Genomic DNA, 21,614 nt, shown 5'->3' on the forward strand with positions numbered 1-21,614 from the left:
TCTTGCTCTTTTGATGATTCAACGGATGTTGGCAATTTGATCTCTGGTTCCTCTGCCTTTTCTAAATCCAGTTTGAACATCTGGAAGTTCAGGGTTCACGTACTGTTGAAGCCTGGCTTGGAGAATTTTGATCATTACTTTACTAGCATGGAGGTAGTTATTCTGAATTGAATTAATTAAGGAACTGCATTATGCGTTTGTCTTTTTTATGGCTTCACAGCATATAAACTCACTAATTGGGTAAAGGAAATTCCCCACCATAGAAGTCTTGATAGGAAGCTGTAAAGAGCTGATGCTCTATTGCCAAGGCTCCTGCCATCTAGGGTGCACACAGCGGTCTGGACTCAACTAATCATTTTCATACTGGAGAATAAATTGGAAGGCAGTAACAGCAAGAAGTAGTGATATCTGAGAATCCATTCTGATGATACAGCAATGACCACAGCAGAATCCAGTTTCCGGGGTGAAATTGTAGCAGGGATGTTTGCTGTCTCTGGTCCTTTGATAGCAATGTAAGCTGTGGCGGCAAGCAACAGTAACAGTGGTGATCATGTCTTCACTGGGCTGATTCTATGCATGGTTTTGAGCTATAGCCTTTGGTTCATCTCTAGCCTCAGCTTATTCCTATCCATCTTTTGAACTTAGTTTTCCAGCCTTTTCAATAATTGTGTGAGGTACCTCTATTAGTTATCTATTGCTACATAATAAATCAATACTTTGTGGCTTGAAACCACAGTTGTCTGCCATCTTGACCAGACTGGATGGTCTGAGATGGCCTCATTCACCAGCTACAGGTCGGAAAGACTTTCACCTGAGGCACCATGGTTCTCCTCCTTGTGTCTCTTGGCATTCTAGCTTGGGCTTGTTGACATCACGTTCTTAGGGTTCTGCTGCTGCTCCTAAGTCGCTTCAGTCGTGTCCGACTATGTGACCCCATAGACGGCAGCCCACCAGGCTCCTCTGTCCCTGGGATTCTCCAGGCAAGAGTACTGGAGTGGGTTGCCATTTCCTTCTCCAATGCATACGTACATGCTAAGTTGCTTCAGTCATGTCTGACTCTTTGTGACCCTATGGACAGCAGCCCACCAGGCTCCTCTGTCCACGGGATTCTCTAGGCAAGAATACTGGAGTGGGTTGCCATTCTAACAGCACCCAAAAGAAGGCAAGCCACCAACATATGAGCACTTTTTTAGCCTTTTGCTTGCACATCTTTTTTAATGTCTCATTGGCCAAAGCAAGTCACATGGCCAAACCCGGATAGGTGGAGAAATAAACACCTGCTGATGCAAGGAATTGGAACATTACAGAACATTACATTGCAAAGGGGCATGCCTACAAGAGATGAGAGAGATTATCACAGCCTTTTAAAAAAAATCAACAATTAAAAAAAATCAGTGATCTACTTAAACTCATTGTGTTTTCAATAAATTCTTTTTTCTGTGTAAATCAGCCAATCTCAGTTTATTGTTGTCAGTCACCCAGTTGTGTCTGACTCTTTGCAACCCCATGGACTGCAGCACAGTAGGCTTCCCTGTCCTACTCTGTCTCCCAGAGTTTGCTCTAACTTGTGTCCATTGAGTCAGTGATGCCGTCCAAACATCTCATGCTCTGTTGCCCCTTCTCTGTCCCTGAATCTTTCCCAGCATCAGGGACTTTTCCAGTGAGTCAGCTGTTCGCATCAGATGACCAAAATACTGGAGCTTCAGCTTCAGCATCAGTCCTCCCAACGAGTATTCAGGGTTAAGTTCCATTAATATTGATTGGTCTGATCTCCTTGCTATCCAAGGGACTTTAAGGAGTCTTCTCCAGCTTGCAGTTAATATCCTTGACTGCCATCACACTCTGAAAGAGCAGCAGGAGGCAGAGTATTAATTTTATCTCAGAGTTTATAGGAGCCCTCCCATACGAGGTCTCTGTACAAGTACCTGTTAAGTGAGGCGCATGCACGGAAGTTACAAGTGTTGGAACTGAGGCTCACAGGGTTTCGGTGGCACGTCCAAAGTCACACACCTGTGAAGCACCCGAGCCCAAGGACTCTGACTCGGGATTCTTTTCTATACTAAACTGACCTAGAAACTAGATGTCTTTTCTTTTTCTTTATTTGCTAATTCCAAAGACCTTTGTAAGTGTGTCAGGTTATAACATTCAAGCACTTCACAAGCTAGATATTTTCTTTCTCCTTTTTTTAATTTTGTTTAATTGTAGTTTGTATATGGAATTAAGCAAACGACGTAAACAATCACGCTAGGTAATACAAGAAATAAATGTTAGGTATTTTCTAAAGTCAGATGATTTCCATAACTAATAGTAAATATTTAAGTATATTTTCATTGATTAGAGTTTTAGTATAACCAGATAAACAGTTTGTAAAACAGACTTAAATTTAGTGTGTCTAAATTATCCCTAACAAATGGGCCTTAAGCATGTAAGATGTTCAGTATCACACATACCTGAGAAAAATGCAAATTAAAGCAACACTGAAATATTTTTCTAATCCATCAGATTGGCAAAGATTCAGAAGTTTGATAATATGCTGTGTCGACAAGGGTGTGGCTAATCAAAAGCTACTCTCATTCACTGCTGGTGGGAATGTAAATTGTTAAACTTCAGCATAGGTAATTTGGAAGAACTCATCAAAATTATAAGTGAAAAATGGAGAAATTCCATGTCTTGGAATTTATCTTACAAATTTATCCTCACATTTGAGAAATGATACGTACATGGTTATTCATAGCATCATTAATGTAGTATCAGAGTACTGTCCATCACTGGAGATGGAGTAGCATAAGAAGGTCCATCAGTAGGGAACTCATTAAAGAAATTATGATACATAAGTGCAACAGCAATCGGTGCAGCTTACGAAAAAGGATGTATGGCATGGAATAATCTCCATGACATCATGTCTAGGGGGAAATAAAGCAGGATGCGCAGCGGTGTATGAAACAGGAAGAAAGGAAGGATTTTGCTTACAAATGTGTAGACTCTTTGGAATGATACACAGGAAACATAACCTTAGGGGGATGAGAAAGACTTTTCACTCACTAACTTTTTACCTTTTCCCTACTATGGGTTGAACTGTTTGAACCAAGTAAACTTATCTTAGTAAATTATTTCTAAATAAAAAAACTAAAAATAATAATTTTATCCATGAAACAATGGACATAGAAAAATGCTCACAAATATTACATTTTAAAGGCAAAATATTGACAGTATCTACTTATCCTGATTATGAATTTTAAAATTGTAATTGTATGCATGGGGGAAAAGATTTTTTAAAGTATTACAGAAAGTTAATAATAAGGTCATGCTGGTTTGTGAGTTTAGGGGACTTTTTTTTTCCCCGTTTTTTTTCCCCCAAGTTTTCTTTGACATCTCAATGAGAAAGAAAAAGGAAAAAAGCAAGTTCAAAACATATTTGTAAATTTGTAGATGAGTTGTCATTGTCCATATTACATGTACAAGGGAAAGAATGGAGAAGATTACAATTTCCATTGTTTTGTAAAAAGAAATCATAGTTTCATCTTTCACATGTTTTGCCTACTGAAAAAACACTGAGGCTTTACCTATGCTAGTAGTTTTATGTTAAACTGGAAATCAGTGAAGTGACCATATGTCCCAAACTACCTGGGGTAGTCTTGGTTTATGCGTGTTGTTATTAGTAATGGTGTCCCCTTCAAACCTCAAAAAGTGTGATTGCCCTCAGTGTAAAAGACAAGGTTATAGTTGATAGAAATCATGGAAAAATAAACAGGGCAGAGAAAGACAGGAATGAAAGACCCTGCTGAGAAGTTGAATTAGCTTTAATCTTCAGATTCTTCTTGGTACTCACTCACTTATAACTGAGAGCTTCTCTGCTATAAATAAAAACATTCACAGCATAAACGTTATGTTACAGAATTTCAAGTGTGACTTTTAACTGTAGGATAGAACTTAACGTATAAAGCACAAAGCTGGTGCATAACTAGCAAGTTTATATGACCTCATTGGCAGGATGCTTAAGACCTTTAGTCTTCAATTTCTTCTGTAAAAATAGTATTGAATCAGAAGGTCTCCAAGTCCTTGCTAGCTCTAAAATCATAAATTCTTACATAAACCTTTTGCAGTATAACTATATGCCAACAATTGAGGTGGAAACAGCAAACTTAAAATTTTTGTTTCTATTTTCTCTCCTCTCTTGAATGAAAGGTTTTTATCTGACAAGAAGCCTTGTAATGATTCTATTTTAAGGAGGATCCAATTGAATGCCCAAGATACAATGTTGGCTTTTGCTGTGTTTCTTAGTCAATTTTTATTAATATTTGGGGGGGGAGAACTATGTTAATTTTAGATCTTAATCATTACAAAAGTACTTAGCATATACTTATTCTAAGTATGTGAACAAGAGAAAAAGGAATGGTTTTGTTTATTGATCATAGGGTAGAGGTAGAAAATTTTGTTGAAATTCATTGTTAGAGATTTTCTCTTGAAAATGATGAAAAATAAACCTATAAAATGAACTGCTTTTGGACTGTGTAAATTCATTAAATCTGTCCTACTTTTCTTTGCTTGTTTAGGAAATGTGGGTTCATCCCCTAGATCCTCTGATTTAGTCAAATTAGCCCAAGAGTGCTGTTACCATAATAACAGGGGCATTGCAGCTCATGGAGTGAGAGTCCTAACTAATATAACTGTATCTTGTCAAGAAAAAGGTAAGTTTGATCAAGACTGATATTATGTATGAACTTTTAGATTGGAGTTTCACCAGAGCCCTGTTTGTATTTCGTTTTCTAATCCCCTATTATTTTTAGACTGTGTGCTTTTATCTATTAGTCACCTCCTCCTGAATGTTCTTAGGGCAGATTTTCTCAAGACTACTTAATTCTTTGGGAAAACAAAATGAGGACCTTGGGATCGGGAGTGCAGAACTGAAAGATTTTATGGAGCATTGCCCATCTTCTGTTGCTTTACCTTTGCACATGCGGTGCTATGGATAGAGACTGCTTATGACTATCCGGTGATTATCAGTTTGTTCACTTGTTTAAAAAAAAAAACTAGAAAATTTAGGGGAGAAAAAACATAGAAGTTATTGAGAGGCTTAAGTAACCAGTAGTTTCTCCTAGAGGGCAAATGAATTAACAGAGCAAAGTAAATTAAATTGTCACTGAATTTATCTCTTGGTATCTATGGCATTAAATGACTTGCTTAGTCAAGGAGGATGTGCATAGAAAATAATGCATATATTTTTTTGTATTCTTAACATCTTTTGACCTAAAGAAATTCATGCTGGTGTTCAAAAACAGGAATGCATTCTGTATGTTTCATCTGTTTCATTGCTTATTTTGATCTTTGTTAAGGATCAGCCGTCCCTCTTATCCCCACTAGGCTTCAGCACTGCTTGTGACTAGTACCTTTGTTTTCCCAGCACCTTGATCTTCACCAGACACAGTTTGCCAAGCTCTTACACTAACTCAAAAGGCATATAAGTTGTTTGTTCATTCTGATTTCAATAGCTCAATTTTTGGCATAGTAGTAAGTATTATCTACCATGTAACACAGATAATTGCTCTGTATTCTCAAAGCTGACATATATTAATATTAACCTAAATGTGGTTTTATACACACACACACACACACAGAACTTTAGAGAAATTTTAGCTCAAAGGTAGTGAAAAGATGATACAGTACTGGTATTACATGAGACATCTAAAGGGTTCGTTTCTTTATGAACTGACTTAAAACACTAGTAAGATGAAGTGGGATCTGGATTATTTCTAGAAAGCATTTCCACTTCAATGAGAAGGTTGCATCCTAGGTGAAAATGGACCTGTATAATGTTAGGCTAGTTTGGAAGATTGACACACCCATGTCAATCCATGGTTTGCTGTTGTTAGTATTTTGCTTAGCTAGGCTGTTTTGTGTTTTCTTGTCCGGAATGTTTTTTCTTCTGTGTGCATCTGTGTGTGTGTATGTAATCATCTCTACTTGACCATTAAAAACACAGTATTTTTCCTCTAGACCTTTTGGCACTGGAACAAGATGCTGTCTTTGGCCTGGAATCCCTTCTGGTGCTTTGTAGTCAAGATGATAGCCCAGGTGCTCAAGCCACCTTAAAGGTGAAAACATCAGCTATTTTAATATAATGCCTGTTTGGAAGTATAGATTGGCAGTCTCTCTGTAAAGGGTCAGATAGTAAATATTTTAAGCTTTGCAGACAATGCACTCTTTGTCACAACTACTCAGTTCTACTATTATAGGGAAAAAAATAACCATGGACAATTTTTTTTTTTTAAGGGAAGGGTTAATGATATGACTGTGTTCTGGTAAAATTTTATTTGCATAAACAGGCAAGATTTGGTCCAAGTGCAAGAGTTTGTCAGCCTCTGGCTTAAACAAATATTTGCCCTTGATCTTCACTTTCAAAGCTAGTATTTTGACTGTTGTTATTCCAAAAAATAGATGAAGTAAAAATTTGAGTTTGGCCTATTTTGCCATAAGTTGAAAGTGTTTATTCAGTTGTAATAGATATGTATGATGGTCCTAGATAATGTAAAGCAAAGTTAAACAGACAGAGCTCCTGTACTTTTGCAAGTTTTATAATCTGAGGTAACACTGATAAGGTCACAAAGAACTAATGAAATTACTGCAGCCCAACTCATAAATGTGTAAGTGTATATTAGTTTATACAGTATAAAAGCTCGAGTTTTAATCTATTTTCGCCTTGCTGTCATCTTAGAGCTAGTTAAAAATTTTAAGGTGAAATGAGACTATTGTTGGAGTTAAACATGAAGTGTAATAGTTGATGGCACAAAATAATTAAGAAAAGTAGGACTGATAGAAATAAAAGGCTGTTAGATAGACACTGGAGAAAGTAAGAACTGTATCTTGTTTAAGGTATAGTTTGAGAAAAACCATAACTTATTTCAGCGTGTTAAGAAAGGGTATGATGTGGTTATAATGATGAATAATAAAGATGCTAGCACTGTTAAGTAGAAGCTGATAATCAAGAGGTGATGAAGGAAACAGGCACCATGTGATTGGCAAATCCCCAGAATCCCTGTGGGACCACAGTATGTTTTTTGTGCCTGCCAACACATCAATTTTGACTCTTCCTAGTAACTTTAGAGAGTTACTTTCTTTAAAGCTTCCCTTCACACCTTCCAAATGTAACTAGTCCGCTTTCTATTCACCACGCAGATTGCTCTGAACTGTATGGTGAAGTTGGCCAAGGGCAGGCCCCACCTCAGCCAGTCGGTGGTTGAGACCTTGCTGACTCAGCTGCACAGCGCCCAGGACGCGGCCCGCATCCTCATGTGCCACTGCCTGGCCGCCATTGCCATGCAGCTGCCCGTGCTGGGCGATGGGATGCTCGGCGACCTCGTGGAACTGTACAAGGTGATCGGGCGATCCGCCACAGACAAGCAACAGGAGCTTCTGGTAAAGAGCTACTTTTCAAACCTCCTGTGGATGAATGGGTTCTGGTCTAGGGAGGGTTACCAGTAATCCAGGAAGTCAGCAGGTTAAAATAATTAGCTAAGACCAGGAACATGCTGAAGTGAAAATAGGGTGGCGACCTGGAGCTTTTTGCTGTTTCCACTTTTGATATAGAAGGCCCTGTTTAGTTCACATGTAAAACTGCTTTCTTCCTAAGCCCTGTCAAATCAGCTTAGTGTAGCCAAAGCCTTCAATCTGATATTTTTGCTTTATTACAAAGGACAAAATGAAACTGAAGGGTTTTTTTTCCCCTCTTTTCTACAAAGCAAATAAATAATGAACCAAACCCTGTTTTGTCCTTCCAAAATCTAAGTAAAATGACCTAGTGATATCAGTGACCGTAAGAGGAATTAAATCAGTTCCTCTTTGCCAGTCCAGGACCTCTTTAGCTGTTGAGGATCCAGTTTAGGTTTCAGTACAGTCCTGGGGTTGGAAAGGGTACATGCTTAGAAAAAACCAGAGGGCATGGAAGTTGTGTAATGTTTACTTGAAAGTTCTCCAGGGCTGAGAGGAGCCTGCGTGGTAAATAGGCATAGATTGGAATTAAGCTTCAAAGTAGCCTCTCCCTATTGTTTGTGGTCATCTGATTATATGGCTTGGGGAAACGCTTAATGAACTTACTTACTCAAGCCCATTTTATGTTTAATCCTGCAGGGGGCATTATGTAAAAGATCGCCCCCATCTCATCATTTGCTATCAGGAAAGGTTACCCTGATGTCTTAAGTGGCAGTGGTTGTGGAAATCATGCATTTATCACAGTATGTATGGATCCTTGTATGTGTTGGCTTTGGAATACTGAGAAGCAGGTAGCCAAGTCTGCTTTTCATTAAAGCAGCATTTTCAATTAATGTTCTTTATCCCTTTTTTTTGTTAGTACTATTTTAAAAACAACTTTAAATTATGAAGCAAAATATTCAAAAACACATCAGGAATAATATGATGAGAGGTCTTGCCTCCGTCACCTAGTTTAAGAAAAAAGTGTTGCTAGTACAGTTGACTTGTACCCACCTATTATCTCCCTGATGGTGTTGTCTTCCTTCCTATCAGGATGGGTAACCACTACCCCGAAACTGGTATTTGTCATTCCCATACATGTTGTTCTATATTTACTGCTTTAGTATGTATCCTAAGTGATATGCAACATTTTTTGTATGTTTTAACTTTATATGTTATCGTACATGTAATCTTTTGCATTTTGCCTCTTTTATGTGAATCTATATTGATTCTATATTGATAAGAGTATTTTTGGTTTATCCATTTCACTGCTCTATAGTTTTTCATTGTGTGATTATATTAATATCATAGTTTATCCATATTAATTGGCATTGTTTCTAATTATTTGCTGTTATACACAACGTTCTGAGTAATGGAATAAAGTGGAAATTTAGTAAGTGTCAAAGGAAGACAAATGTTGGTCTTTTTCAGTAGGCTCTAATTAGTTTTTCACCCTTCTGGGTAAAGTTATCTATAACATTGGATAGAGTTAACGATTTTCTTTACTTTGTTCTTGCTCGATGTTAGGTGAGCTTGGCTACTGTGATTTTTGTAGCCAGTCAGAAAGCACTGTCTGCTGAAGTAAAGGCAGTAATAAAGCAGCAGCTTGAAAGTGTTTCCAATGGATGGACTGTCTACCGAATTGCCAGACAGGCATCCCGAATGGTATGTACTGTCCTTCTGTGGGAACTGGGTGGGTGAAAAGGGCAGATTACGGACCTTTAGGTTGTGTGATTGTTACTGCTAGTCAAAACTAAAGATGAAGGTGGAAGTACTTTTTAGTCATGGGATTAAAAGATGATGAAGGAAAGCACCTAATTTTTAACATATACACATGAGAACAATATATAGGTTGTTATGGAGAAGTTCCATGGGAATCCCCAAAATAGGAGCTTTCCGGCTATAGGTTGTTGGCAGCACTTTCAGTTTACCCTGTGCTCTCGGAAACACAGCTCCTTCCCACTCATGTTTCTCTCCTCCCCTTTCAGCTTCCCACATCTTTTTTCCCTTTTTCTCCCCCACCTTATCATTCTTACACTGGGCAGGACAGTGAGCATCCCTCGCCCCCAGGCATTAACAGGCATTCACATCCCCTCTCAGCTCCCTCCCTCTCCGTAGATCATTTCCAGAGGGCACAGTAATACTTGATGGAACTTAACTGGACTTCTGCCCACCCCACTAAATAGCTCATACAAAAATGACATACAATAAGGATTTATACCTTCTAAATTTTGAACTAGAATTCTAGACCCTGGTTATAGATAACGCCATTCGTTTTCTCTTTGGAACTGTCTTGGTACAAAATTTGAGGCATTACGTTACATAAAAGCAGCTCAGCATATTTTCTCTGAAGAAATACTTTGATGGAGTCTCACACAGTTATATAATATGAGGAATGATTGCTAAAACTTATCCAGGGTTTGAATTTCTCTTTTAGCTGCTACATCAACCAATTCAAGTGTAAGAATCTCATCATGCCCCTCCATTTCCGCCCCGCCCCCCACTTTTTTTTTTTTTTTTAGGGTAATCATGACATGGCCAGAGAGCTTTATCAGAGTTTGCTGACTCAGGTTGCCTCAGAACATTTCTACTTCTGGCTGAATAGTTTGAAGGAGTTCTCACATGCAGAACAGTGCCTCACTGGGTTACAAGAAGAGAATTATAGTTCAGCACTTTCTTGCATTGCTGAGTCTTTAAAATTCTACCACAAAGGGATTGCTTCCTTAACAGTAAGTCCGATTAATTCTCCTTTGGTGACGATGACTTGTGAGAATGGTTTCTCTTTTCTTTTTGGGCTATTCTCTTTCAGCCTTGAAAATTTCGCTGATACACATGTATTTGGCAGTATTAAAATGATGAATGGGACCTGGAAGTAGATCATTAACCCCTCCCCCACTTTTTACTGTTCCTAGAGATGCACATTTATCATTTGGTTTGTATCAAGTATCAGGCACACATGTGAAGAGGACTGCTGAACCCATGCAGGGGGGATAAGTGGAGGTGGGGTCCTCCCTTTCCAGACTCCTGTGAGTAAGACCCCAACCTGGATCACTACTGCTGTCAAATGTAAACCCTCCACCCCGTCTCATACCTGGCAGCTACTCACGAGAGTTTCTTATTTTGTAAATAAAGAAGAAATTATCTAGGATGCCAGTATCTCACCTTTTATCCCTCTGTGATGTCTTCCCATTCCAAATTAACAATCAGCATTTTTTTTGCCAAGAAAGAAAGAGGGGTGCAGAGAGAGCAGATCCTTAACATTTCCTTGAAACCAGTTCTGTTCCTTAAGTAAGTACCTGTTCCCTAAAATGTGCATTTTCTATATTAATACAAGGACTTTTTCCCCTTAAGAGTAGAGAGTTTGTGTAATCACCGTTAAAGATGTTTACAGTATTGTCACTTGACTTTAAAAATTATATGTATTTAGATGGGGCCATAAAACTTTTGGTACCTGTTTTATATTCATCATATAATCTAAAATATTTTTAATGGTGGGCCATTCAAAGAGAAATGTTGCAAACAGAACAGAGAACAAACAGATGTCACAAAAGAGACAGACTGTTCAGATAACTGGTGCATATCTTTTGAGGAATGATTTTAGGGGGCTGGGATTGATTGCTGTTTTAAAACAGGAATATAGGAGTGGCTCCCCTCCATTTTAAGGGGTAGCATTGACTTTTGTGGTTCTCTTCCCTTGATTATCCTGGGAAAAGACCATTGTTGCCTATATCAGGCTAATAAATACCTCAGAAAATCTAAAAGTACTGTTACTGGCTCTGGTCAGTAGAATTATTTCATTTTTTAGTTGATGTGGAGCAGAAAATTGTCAATCATTTAGTACAGTGAATGATAGGAACTGTGGTATAGGCTAACAAAATAGTAAGGCAGGTAGAATTAATATTATGAAAAAAATCTTATTGAATACTTAATAGTCTTTTAATGATTTGTGTGGTATGTGTGTTTAATGAGGTTTGGCAGTAATTAAGAAGTGAATTCCGATATAGGAAGAAAGCAGCCAATTGACAGGCAAAAGAACCTTGTCTTAGCCTCTGTTCTGCAATTAACACTTTGTGACCTAAGGCAGGTTATTGATCTTCAAATCATCTTTTGAAATGGAGTTCCTTTATCCAGCAAACTGTAAGCACTTGCTATGTGCCAAACAGTGCTTTGAGGATAAAAGAATAAGGAAATAATTCTTCACTTGAGAATAGTCTCAAGAGGAAGGAAGTATAAGCCTTGACAATCATTTGGAACTTCTCACAGTTCTGATTATAAATACCATACTATCACGGTTTTGGGATTTTTTTAAGAGTTTTAGAAAGTTTGTTTATCTGACAAGTATGGATTTTGACGATGGCTCTCTGTCTTTTTAACAGAGATGATTTGAGCATGTGCTTACTCGCTCGGTCTGTCCAACTCTTTGCGACCCCGTGCACTGTAGCCCCCAGGCTCTTCTGTCCATGGGATTTTCCAGGCAAGAATGCTGCAGTGGGTTGCCATGCCCTCCTCCAGGGGATCTTACCAACCCAGGGATCGAACCCTGGTCTCCCACACTGCAGGCGAATTCTTTACGTCTGAGCCACCAGGGAAGCCCAAGAATACTGGAGTGGGTAGCCTGTCCCTCCTCTAGGGGAACTTTCCAACCTAGGAATCGAACTGGGATCTCCTGCATTGCAGGTGGATTCTTTATCAGCTGAGCAGCCAGGGAAGCCTAATTGTCCTTTTGCTCCTTGACACATGAATGATCTAATTTGAGGTTGTCAGCTATGATGATTATGCTTTTCAAACCTTCTTCAACCAAACTAAGCAGAAGTTAAGAATTCTGTGCTTGCTGGATGTGCTATAGCAATGTTGGCTGTCTGATTTCCCAGTAAAGTGATTAATGATAGTTACCTTGCTTCTTAGGAATAAAATTCATAAAAAGTGTTTGTATCTGCTTTCTGTGCTATGTAACAAATTACCACGAATTTAGTGGCTTAAAACAGCACCCTTTTATTATTTATTGTTTTACCATTTCCATGCGTCAGAAGTCCAGGCACGACTTAACTGGGTGCCCTGCTCATGTTGTCACAGGGCTGCGGTCAAGGTGACAGCCAGGGCCAGTCTTGTCTGGGACTTGGGTGCAGGGTCCCCTTGTAAACTCATGTAATTGTCGGCAGGACTCATGTCCTCACAGCTGTGAGACTGTGGAGGCCTCAAGGCCAGAAGGAACATCTCTTACCTTCAAGATTTTGTTTTAATGGACTCACCTGATGAGGAGTGATCTACCCAGAATAATCTCCCTTTTGATGAATAAAAAGTCAGATCATTAGGGACCTAAATTACATCCTCACAATCTGTTACTTTTTCCATATTCCATTAATCAGAAGCAAGTTACAGGGTCTATCCACACTTTAAGCGAGATTACACAAGTTGTGGAGACTGGGATGGGTGTGGGAAAGCATGATTAGAGAAACCATTTTAGCAATCTGCCTACAGGTGGTGGGTCTTTATTTTTTATTTTATTAAATATTGAATAAGTATGATATCTATATATTATGTAGGGTGTATAAAGATATCAAATATCCAAGTATAACTAGCACTCAGTTTAGGAAATGGGACATTACCATAGCTTTTAAAATCCGTGTGTACCCCTCCATGCTTCTGTACCTTTTCTACCTTACAAAGGTAACCATCATCCTGAATCTGTACATTTTTAACATGCTTTGCTTTTAAACAAGATATTGTTTTATGTTGCTTGATTTTGAATTTTATGTGAAAAGAAATCGTGTTTTCTTCCAACTTGTTTTGGTTATCTAAATTATATTCCTAAGATTCCTATGTTCCTAAGAACAAGATCCATCTTGTTCCATAAAGTTATAGGTCAGTTTCACTGCTATATATGTCAGTTTATTTTAATGTTGATGGAAATTTTGATTTTTTTTTCCCTTTTTTTTTTTTTTTTGCTGCTAAACCATTACTGCTGTGAATGTTCTTGGACATATTTTGATGCACCTATGAAAAGATTTCTCTAGGACACTGATTTTAAACTGAGGATGATTTTAGCTCCATTTAGCAATGTCTAGAGTTGTTTATGGTTATCACAACTAGGTGTTAACTGGCATTTAGTGGATAAAGCCCAAAGATACTTCTAAACATCCAACAGAGCACAAGACAGCTCCCCTCAAGATCTGAGAATTATTCCAAAATGTCACTAGTATGCTGAGGTTGAAAACCCTTCTCTGGGGCAGTATACCTCAGTCAAAACTGTGTATCTGCCCCCTGCTCCAGTTTAGAAATATGTGAGGATGTTTCTGTTTGTCCCAGTGATAGAGTGGTTGGAGAGACTACTCCTGGCCTAATGGTCATTGACTGGAGATGCTGAATTTTCTGAAATGCTGAGGATATTCCTGCTCCTATTAAAAGATGCTGATCTAAAGTACTACCTTGAAGTAGAATTGCATAAGTTATGTGCATCTTCAGTTGACTAGCTGATACCAGGAGTTTTTCCATAGTGGTTTTAAATTTACAGTATTTCTAGCAGTGTGTAAGAGTTCTTGTTACTCTACATTTCCCCCCTTGGTATGTTCTGGAAGTTATGATTGGAGTTGTTAATACAATTAAACTTTATGTATCTACATATTTGAGTTTTGCTTAATATAGAACATAGTATTAGTTTCAGATGTGTAATAAGATTTGATATTTATATCTGTTATGAAATCACTACAGTAAGTATGGTGATAGTTAAAATCTGTCACATATATAGTTACTAATTTTTTTTTCTTGTGAAAAGGACTTTTAAGATGTACTATCTTAGCAACTTTCAAATATTCGGTATAGTATTTTTAAAACTTGTTTTTTCTTCCAGTTTTATTGAGATATAATTGACATGAAACACTGTAAGTTTAAAGTGTACAACATGATGATCAACATACATCATGAACTGATTATCATAATGGGGTTAGTGACCATCCATCGTCTCATATAAATAGAACATTAAAGAAATAGAAAAAATAGCTTTTTTTCTTGTGGAGAAAACATGTAGGATTTACTCTCTTGACTTTCATATATATCATACACCAGTGCTAGTTGTCTTTATGTACATTTTTTCCTTAGAACTTATGTATAACTGGAATTTTGTACCCTCGACTACCTTCTTTCAGTTCTCCGCCCACCCCCACCCCCAATATTCCACCTCTGGTAGCCACAAATTTGATCTGTCTATGAATTTGGTTTTTTTTTCATTTGTTAAGTATAATTGACCTACAAAACTCAGTTCCTAATGCACAACACACTGATTCAATGTTTGCATATATTTCAGAATGGTACCGTGATAAGTCTAGTTGGCATCTGTCACCATAAAAATATACTACATAATTATTGGCTGTATTTCTCATATGGTGCATCACATTATCTGTGGCGCGTTTATTTTGTGTCTGATAGTTTGTACCTCTTAATCTTCCTTGCATGTTTCATCTTCCCACCCTCTTCCCCTCTGGTAACTGCCTCTTCTCTCTGTGACTCTGTTTCTGTCTAGTTATGTTTACTCATTTGTTTTGTTTTCTAGATTCCATTTATAAGTTAAATCATACAGTATTTGTTTTCCTCTGTCTGACTCTTTCACTTAGCCAAATATCCTCTAGGTCCATCGGTGTTGTTGCAAATGACAAGATTGCCTTCTTTTTTTTATGGCTAATATTCCATTGTGTATATGTATGCCACATCTTCTTTAACCATTTGTCTATTGATGGGAACTTAAATGCCTTCCATATCTTGGCTGTTGTAAATAATACTGTAGTGAACATATGGTTGCATATATCTTTTTGAATTAGTGTTCTTGTTTTCTTTGGGTAAAAACGCAGAAGTGAAATTGCTGGATCTTGTAGTAGTTCTATTTTTAATTTTTTGAGGACCCTTCATGCTATTTTCCATAGTGGCTGCACCAGTTCGCATTCCTGTCAGGAGTGTATAGTGTTCCCTTTTCTTCACATCCTCTCCAACACTTGTTACCTCTGGTCTTGATGATAACCATTCTGACAGGTGTGAAATGATATCTCATTGTGGTTTTGATTTTCATTTCCATGATGATTAGTGATGCTGAGGCCATCTATGTTTCTTCTTTGGAAAAATATCTATTCAGAGCACTGCCTATTTTTTAATCAGTTTTTGTTTTGTTTTGTTTTGTTTTTACTATTGAGTTGTATGAGTTTTTAAATGTATTTTGGATATTAACCCCTTATTAAATATATGATTTGCAAATATTTCCTTCCACTCAGTAGGTTGCCTTTTCATTTTGTATATTCTAAATACCAGTCTTTTGTAGGCAATATGAGTTGCAAATATCTTTTTATTCACAATCACTCTAAGAAATGTTTTCCCTTCAAGTCACTACCGTTACCTTTCTCTACAGAAATCACTTTTGGTTTCTAAAATTATAAGTTAGTCTTGCCTTATTTTTTCATTATCATTTAAGAAATCATGCAGTATTAGACTTTTGATTCTAGCTTCTTTACTCAGCCTTATGTTTGTGTGATACAGTAGTGGGTTTTGTTACATATTGTAGTAGTTTGTTAATTTCATTTCATCATGATATTCTTTTGGATGACTGTTATAACAATCTATTTATCTTTTTTTTTATTAACATTTGAGTTATTTCCAGGATGGGGCTATTTAAAATAATTTGACTATGAACTTTCTTTGCACATCTTTTGGTAGAAGTGTGCCTATTTTCTGGATGGTAGTACTGGGTCATAGGATATATTTTAAGTTCAGCTTTAATAAATACTGCCAAAAAGTTGTCTGTGGTGGTTTCCAGTTTATACTCCTATCAATATAAGTGCCTTTTGGGGTTCACAGTACTTCTTGAATATATGGCTTGATGACTTTGGTCAGTTATGGAACATTTGCCCTTATCTCTTTAGCCAGTGACTCCAAGTACCCCTTGTTTGTGGTCCTTCGAATGGACTGGAACCTGGTGGTTCCGAGAGTAAGAGAGAGAAAGAGGCTGACATCCCCTGGTTTAGGCCGGAAGCCAATAGCGCCCTGTTCTCAGGGCTCGCGCTGCTGCATGTAGGCACCAGGCGCCCTCTCGAGTGGGTGAAGGCGCAGTGCGCCTTCTCGAGAGGGTCTTAGAAGCCCGGGCAAGAAAGGGAGCTCAGCGGGCCTCCGCACTCCAAGGAATTAGCCAGAAATAGAGAGAGAGAGAAAGACAAAAAGAAGGAATAGAAAGAAAGAAAGACATGGGGACCAAAGCTCTGATGGAGCAAAGGTGTTTTTAGTCAACATGGCGTGGGCATATATACTGCCTTACAAGGTGGTTATTCTCAGCAAAGACAAAGATTAAAATTCCAGACTTACAAAACATAAGATGATCCCTATCAAAAAGAGAGTTGCAAACGATCACCTTTTACCATTTGGCTCATAATAAGGAAGAGGGTACTTATCACTGTAATGAGAAATGCCTGGATTCCTCAGCCCTGGGAAAGGCGTGCCTCTCCTCTTAATTCCTGAATATTCAGGAGTCAGTAAGGGCCAGAGGGTTCCTGACAGATCCAAAACAGCACACAGGAAGCCTTTTGTTAAATGCTTCCTGACAATTCCCATTTTATTATATTTGTAAAAAAAAAAGTCTTGACCAAATGAGTTTGGTTAGTATTAACCAACCTTATAGAAAGGTGACAATACAAGACAATCACCAAAGTTACAGTTCTAGACCCGATGCTGTGGGTAATACTTTGAAATCATCCTTGTGGGTCTACCCGGATAATTTGTTCAGCTAAAGTTTCCAAATTAGTGGAAGAGGGTAGATGTTTAGAAAAAGTTTTAAAGATTTTCTTTTTGCAGTAATTGTACATTCAGAGAGGCATTATCAAGTAAATGAAATTTGATTTGTTCCCAACTGTAGGTACTATGATTGAAATGAACAGGAGTAACACAAAATTGGCAATTAATACAAGTTACAGATCAAGTTGTAGATTTCTTATAGCTATAACAAAAGGAAGTGGGACACAGGCCTGTATAAAATATGACTGATTATAGCAAAAGAAATAGTTACTATGACCACGACTGGTCTCTGTGAAATGTCTGGTCCGAGTCCCAAGTTCTTTGGTGTTGGCAGCAAGTTTCCATATGTTTTATATGTCTATAGTTCAGGCCCAATTTGTTTATTGAGGATGATTTGAGGAGGAGGAGGGTGTCAGCCAAGAAGTTCTTTGTCATGGTAGTGTTTCAACGTTGTGTTAGAAATCTTTTACATAATGTTTTTTGTTCTTTCCCTAACTCTTTCCCTAAAGTTTCAGTAGTAAACATGGTTCACAGACAGAAAAAGAGCAGCAATGTCCGAAAGTCGTCTTTTGGAGGCAGAATGAAAGCCCAAGTTTGTCGGCCAACGTTTATGCATAATTTTGCTGGGCCCATACACAAAGGAAGGACTTCATAACCTAAAGAAATGTTAATTAGTTTTCCCTCCGCCCCATGGTGTGAGGGTTCTAGGGAGGGGGCATATGGGTGGAGTCATTGGTTGATAAGATGGGTCTTTTCTCCGTCCATTTTATCACCTGAAATAAAAGGGGGGTTGGGTGGGTGGGGGGGCGGTGGTTGCAGGCCAATGGAGCATAGCGATAAGGTTTCAGGACTCTGAGGCATTCCCTGTTGGGAAATCAGATTCTTAACTTGATTAGTGAGGGTTTTTATTTGTCCGCAAGTGGGGAGATCATGGGGTTGATGTCGCTGAGGGCGGTGCTTTCTGGAGATCTTTAGAGCCGCCATGGCCTGTATTGGAATTTCTTCCTCCCAGGGTTCTTGTTGTTTCCATTTTGAATGTCGGGGGCCCCCTTGGGTCGAATTTTCTGAGGAAAAAGTTTGTTGGATCCACCTGGGGAAATACAAGCATATCCCTTTCCCCGTAAGATTAATTTCTCAAATTTCTATTGTTTATTGAACCTATCTTGGTCCCAAATGGGCAAAGGAAGAGAAGTGTCCTTCAATTCCTCGAAATGTCTTTCTTCTCTTGTTAAAATATTTCCCTGTGGTAGGTTTAAAAATTTTAAAACAAATAGAGCTGTATTAACAATAATTATGAGTTTAGAAAATATCTTATGTTGGAATCTAGTAAAGTCTGCTTTAGATAAGTAGTATTCACAGTATACACAGCAGTATTCCTGTGTATTCCCCCTTTTTTAATTTTTTTTTTGTAACTTTAGTGTGTGATGTGTTCGTTTGACTATGCCTTGTGCCGGTGGATTATAAGGAATGCCTGTAACATGTTTAATAGAAAAAGATGGTAAAAATTGTTTAAAGTATCTAGAAATATAGGCAGGGCCAGTGTCTGTTTCAATAGAACTAGGAGTTTATGGTGGAGGTTTCTGTATCTTTTAATACAAAAACTGAATATTTAGAATTAGAGACTATATTAATGGGGTAAGGATATAGGCAAATAACTTGAATAAGAGCATATAATTTATTTTGTTGAGCAGAATGGAATTTAGTGTAAAAGACTTTGTATTCTTTAAGAGACCAGAAAGAAGCTTTGGCGTTTTTAGTCTCATTTATATAAAAAAACCTCAGCTTGTGGTATAGGCTGTGAGCTGATAATGTGAGAAATAATAAATTCAGTATTTTTGAAGAAATTCTGCAGCTTACCAGAAGGATAATGAAATGAAATTTCTCCAAAATATTCCAGAAAAGCTATTTGGAAATCAGTATAAGTTTATAATGTGTTCTCAAATTGAGACTTATTTGTAATAAAGTTTTATTAAAGTATAAAGGAGATAGAGAAAGCCTCTGACATAGGCATCAGAAGGGGGCGGAAAGAGTGCCCCCCTGCTAGTCTTTAGCCAGGTGTCATATAACTACCAGCAGTCTGTTAATTAGAGAAAGGAAATGTCTCAAAACTGAAGAGAATAGCACCAGGCCCCTCACCCACAACATGTACTTTGAGATAACCTTAGCACCAGGTGAGTTGTCTCGGGCCACAAAATGATTGACATGAATCTTGAAGAAAGTCAGGTTTCTAAGCAAATGCAGTTTCATTAACATATCTTTTTTTTTTTTTTTTAATTAGTTGGAGGCTAATTACTTCACAACATTTCAGTGGGTTTTGTCATACATTGATATGAATCAGCCATAGATTTACACGTATTCCCCATCCCGATCCCCCCTCCCACCCATTAACATATCTTAAGAGAACATTTGCATGAGTAAAACATACCGATTTGTCAAGTCTGTTCTGAGTCTTAGGCAGAACCAACTTGAAGACAGAGTCTGGGGTAAATGTATAGCACATTAACATAGCTTAAGACAAATATTTCCATAAGAAAAATGCATTGGTTAACTCAGGGTTTGAGAATAGTTAACTTCAAGTGAAACCAGGTGTCATTATGGCAACACAGTATTTTAAGAGAAACTTCCTTTTAAATTTGTATAGAGAAGAAAAAATATCGCTGGTTTGTTTCCTACTGCCGCTTAAGAGAGATAAAAATGTCTGGCACTTGCAGCCTATTTCTTCCATTTGGAGAGCCCTGGCTTTCCTGCCTGTTATGTCAAACTAGATCAGCCAAGTTAAAGACTGAAGGTTTGGGGGCAGGGGCCCAAAAAGTCTAGTAGGTATTCTAGAGGGGACTTCTTGAGGGTAAAGGAGTTTAGGGCTGGTATATCGAGGACAACACTGCCGGATGTTGAGGGTTTGAGGGAAAAGATGGAATTTGCCCCTGGTTTTTGTTGAAGGGGACCCGGGAGGTCTCCTGCTTGGAGTTTTTTGGAATAGGTTTTTCTTTAATATCAAATTTAGATTTACACTCTTTGGCCCAATGCATTTTTTTACGGCAGCGAGGGCAGATTTTTGGAGGTTTTTTTTTTTTTTTTTTTAATCTTTTTGACTTTTTAAGGGCAGTCTTTTTTTTTAATGGTTTTTATCTCTACATGTAAAAAACATCTATTATTTTCCTATTTTTAAGGCAGCAACCATTGTTTCAGCTAGCATTTGCATCTTTTGAGTTTCTGATTCTATATTGCAACAAGCCTTCAAGTAATCAAAAATTGTCCCTGTATCACGAATTGGGGCTATAGCCCTTTGACATTCTTGATTTGCATTTTCATAAGCAAGTAATTTCTCTAGTTGCTTTTTAGCTTCTTCTCCAATTACTGTACGAGAAATAGCAGTTTGTAATCTAGCTAAGAAATCGGCATACTTTTCATTAGGTCCCTGCAATATTTTAGTGTAGCTACCTGTAGGTTCCCCTTGAGGAGTAATTCAATCCCAAGCTTCAAGGGCCACTGTTTTTAATTGATCATGCAACAAAGGAGTACATCATATTTGAGCTATAGCATCAAATTGTCTGGTGCCAGTTAACATTTCAAAAGTAATTTGGTTTTGGGGAGCGCCAGCTCAAGCATTTCTGTTAGCATGATCTCTGGCTATGTCTTGAAACCACATTGTCCATTGAAGATACTCTCCTGGTTTAAGGAGAGCTTTTATTAAAATTCGCCAATCATAGGGAATAAAGTTTCCAATATTAGATGCCAGAGCATTTAGAATCTCTCTAGTAAAAGGCGAATGTGGGCCATACATAGTTACAGCCTTTTTCATTTGTTGCATGTGAAAAAAGTTAATACCTTCATATTGAGGTATTATCTGCCCTTGAGCGTCAGCATTTCTTAAAACTGGAAAGGGGGAGAAACCTTCAGCTTCAGAGACTTGCGAATGCAAAGCCAGCAATTCAGAGAGCCTCTGTTGTACAGGGGGTAAAGTAGAGAAGTGAGGGGGCTTTCCAGCCAATTGACCCATGTCTTAATACTTACCGGCCTCAATAGGCCCTGGGGGTCACTCCGTCCGAAGGTACGTGTACCAGAGTCCCTGTTCGGGCGCCACTTGTTGGGCCTTCAGTGGACCGGAACCTGGTGGTCCAGAGTCGACGATAAGAAAGTAAGAGAGAAAAAGAGGCTGATAGCGCTTGTTGGTCCTTTAATGGACCGGAGCCTGGTGGTTCCCAGAGTAAGAGAGAGAAAGAGGCTGACATCCCCTGGTTTACGCGGAAAGCCAATAGAGCCCTGTTCCTAGGGCTCGCGCTGCTGCACGTGGGCACCGGGTGCCCTCTCGAGTGGGTGAAGGCACAGTGTGCCTTCTCGAGAGGGTCTTAGAAGCCCGGGCAAGAAAGGGAGCTCAGCGGGCCTCC

General features: G+C 38.3%; 1 protein-coding gene across 1 annotated transcript in view; it reads left to right on the forward strand.

Annotated features, from left to right (window-relative positions):
• The window catches only part of INTS7 (integrator complex subunit 7), an 87,057-nt gene that overhangs the window by 44,243 nt on the left and 21,200 nt on the right, over positions 1–21,614 (forward strand). The window contains exons 9-13 of the mRNA XM_043922973.1: positions 4,554–4,688; positions 5,995–6,092; positions 7,174–7,413; positions 8,992–9,129; positions 9,987–10,193. Of these exons, the coding sequence (XP_043778908.1) occupies positions 4,554–4,688; positions 5,995–6,092; positions 7,174–7,413; positions 8,992–9,129; positions 9,987–10,193 (818 nt within the window). The remainder of the gene's footprint in view (positions 1–4,553; positions 4,689–5,994; positions 6,093–7,173; positions 7,414–8,991; positions 9,130–9,986; positions 10,194–21,614) is intronic.

This window comes from Cervus elaphus, chromosome 14, assembly GCF_910594005.1.
Source record: "Cervus elaphus chromosome 14, mCerEla1.1, whole genome shotgun sequence".
Taxonomy (NCBI): domain Eukaryota; kingdom Metazoa; phylum Chordata; class Mammalia; order Artiodactyla; family Cervidae; genus Cervus; species Cervus elaphus.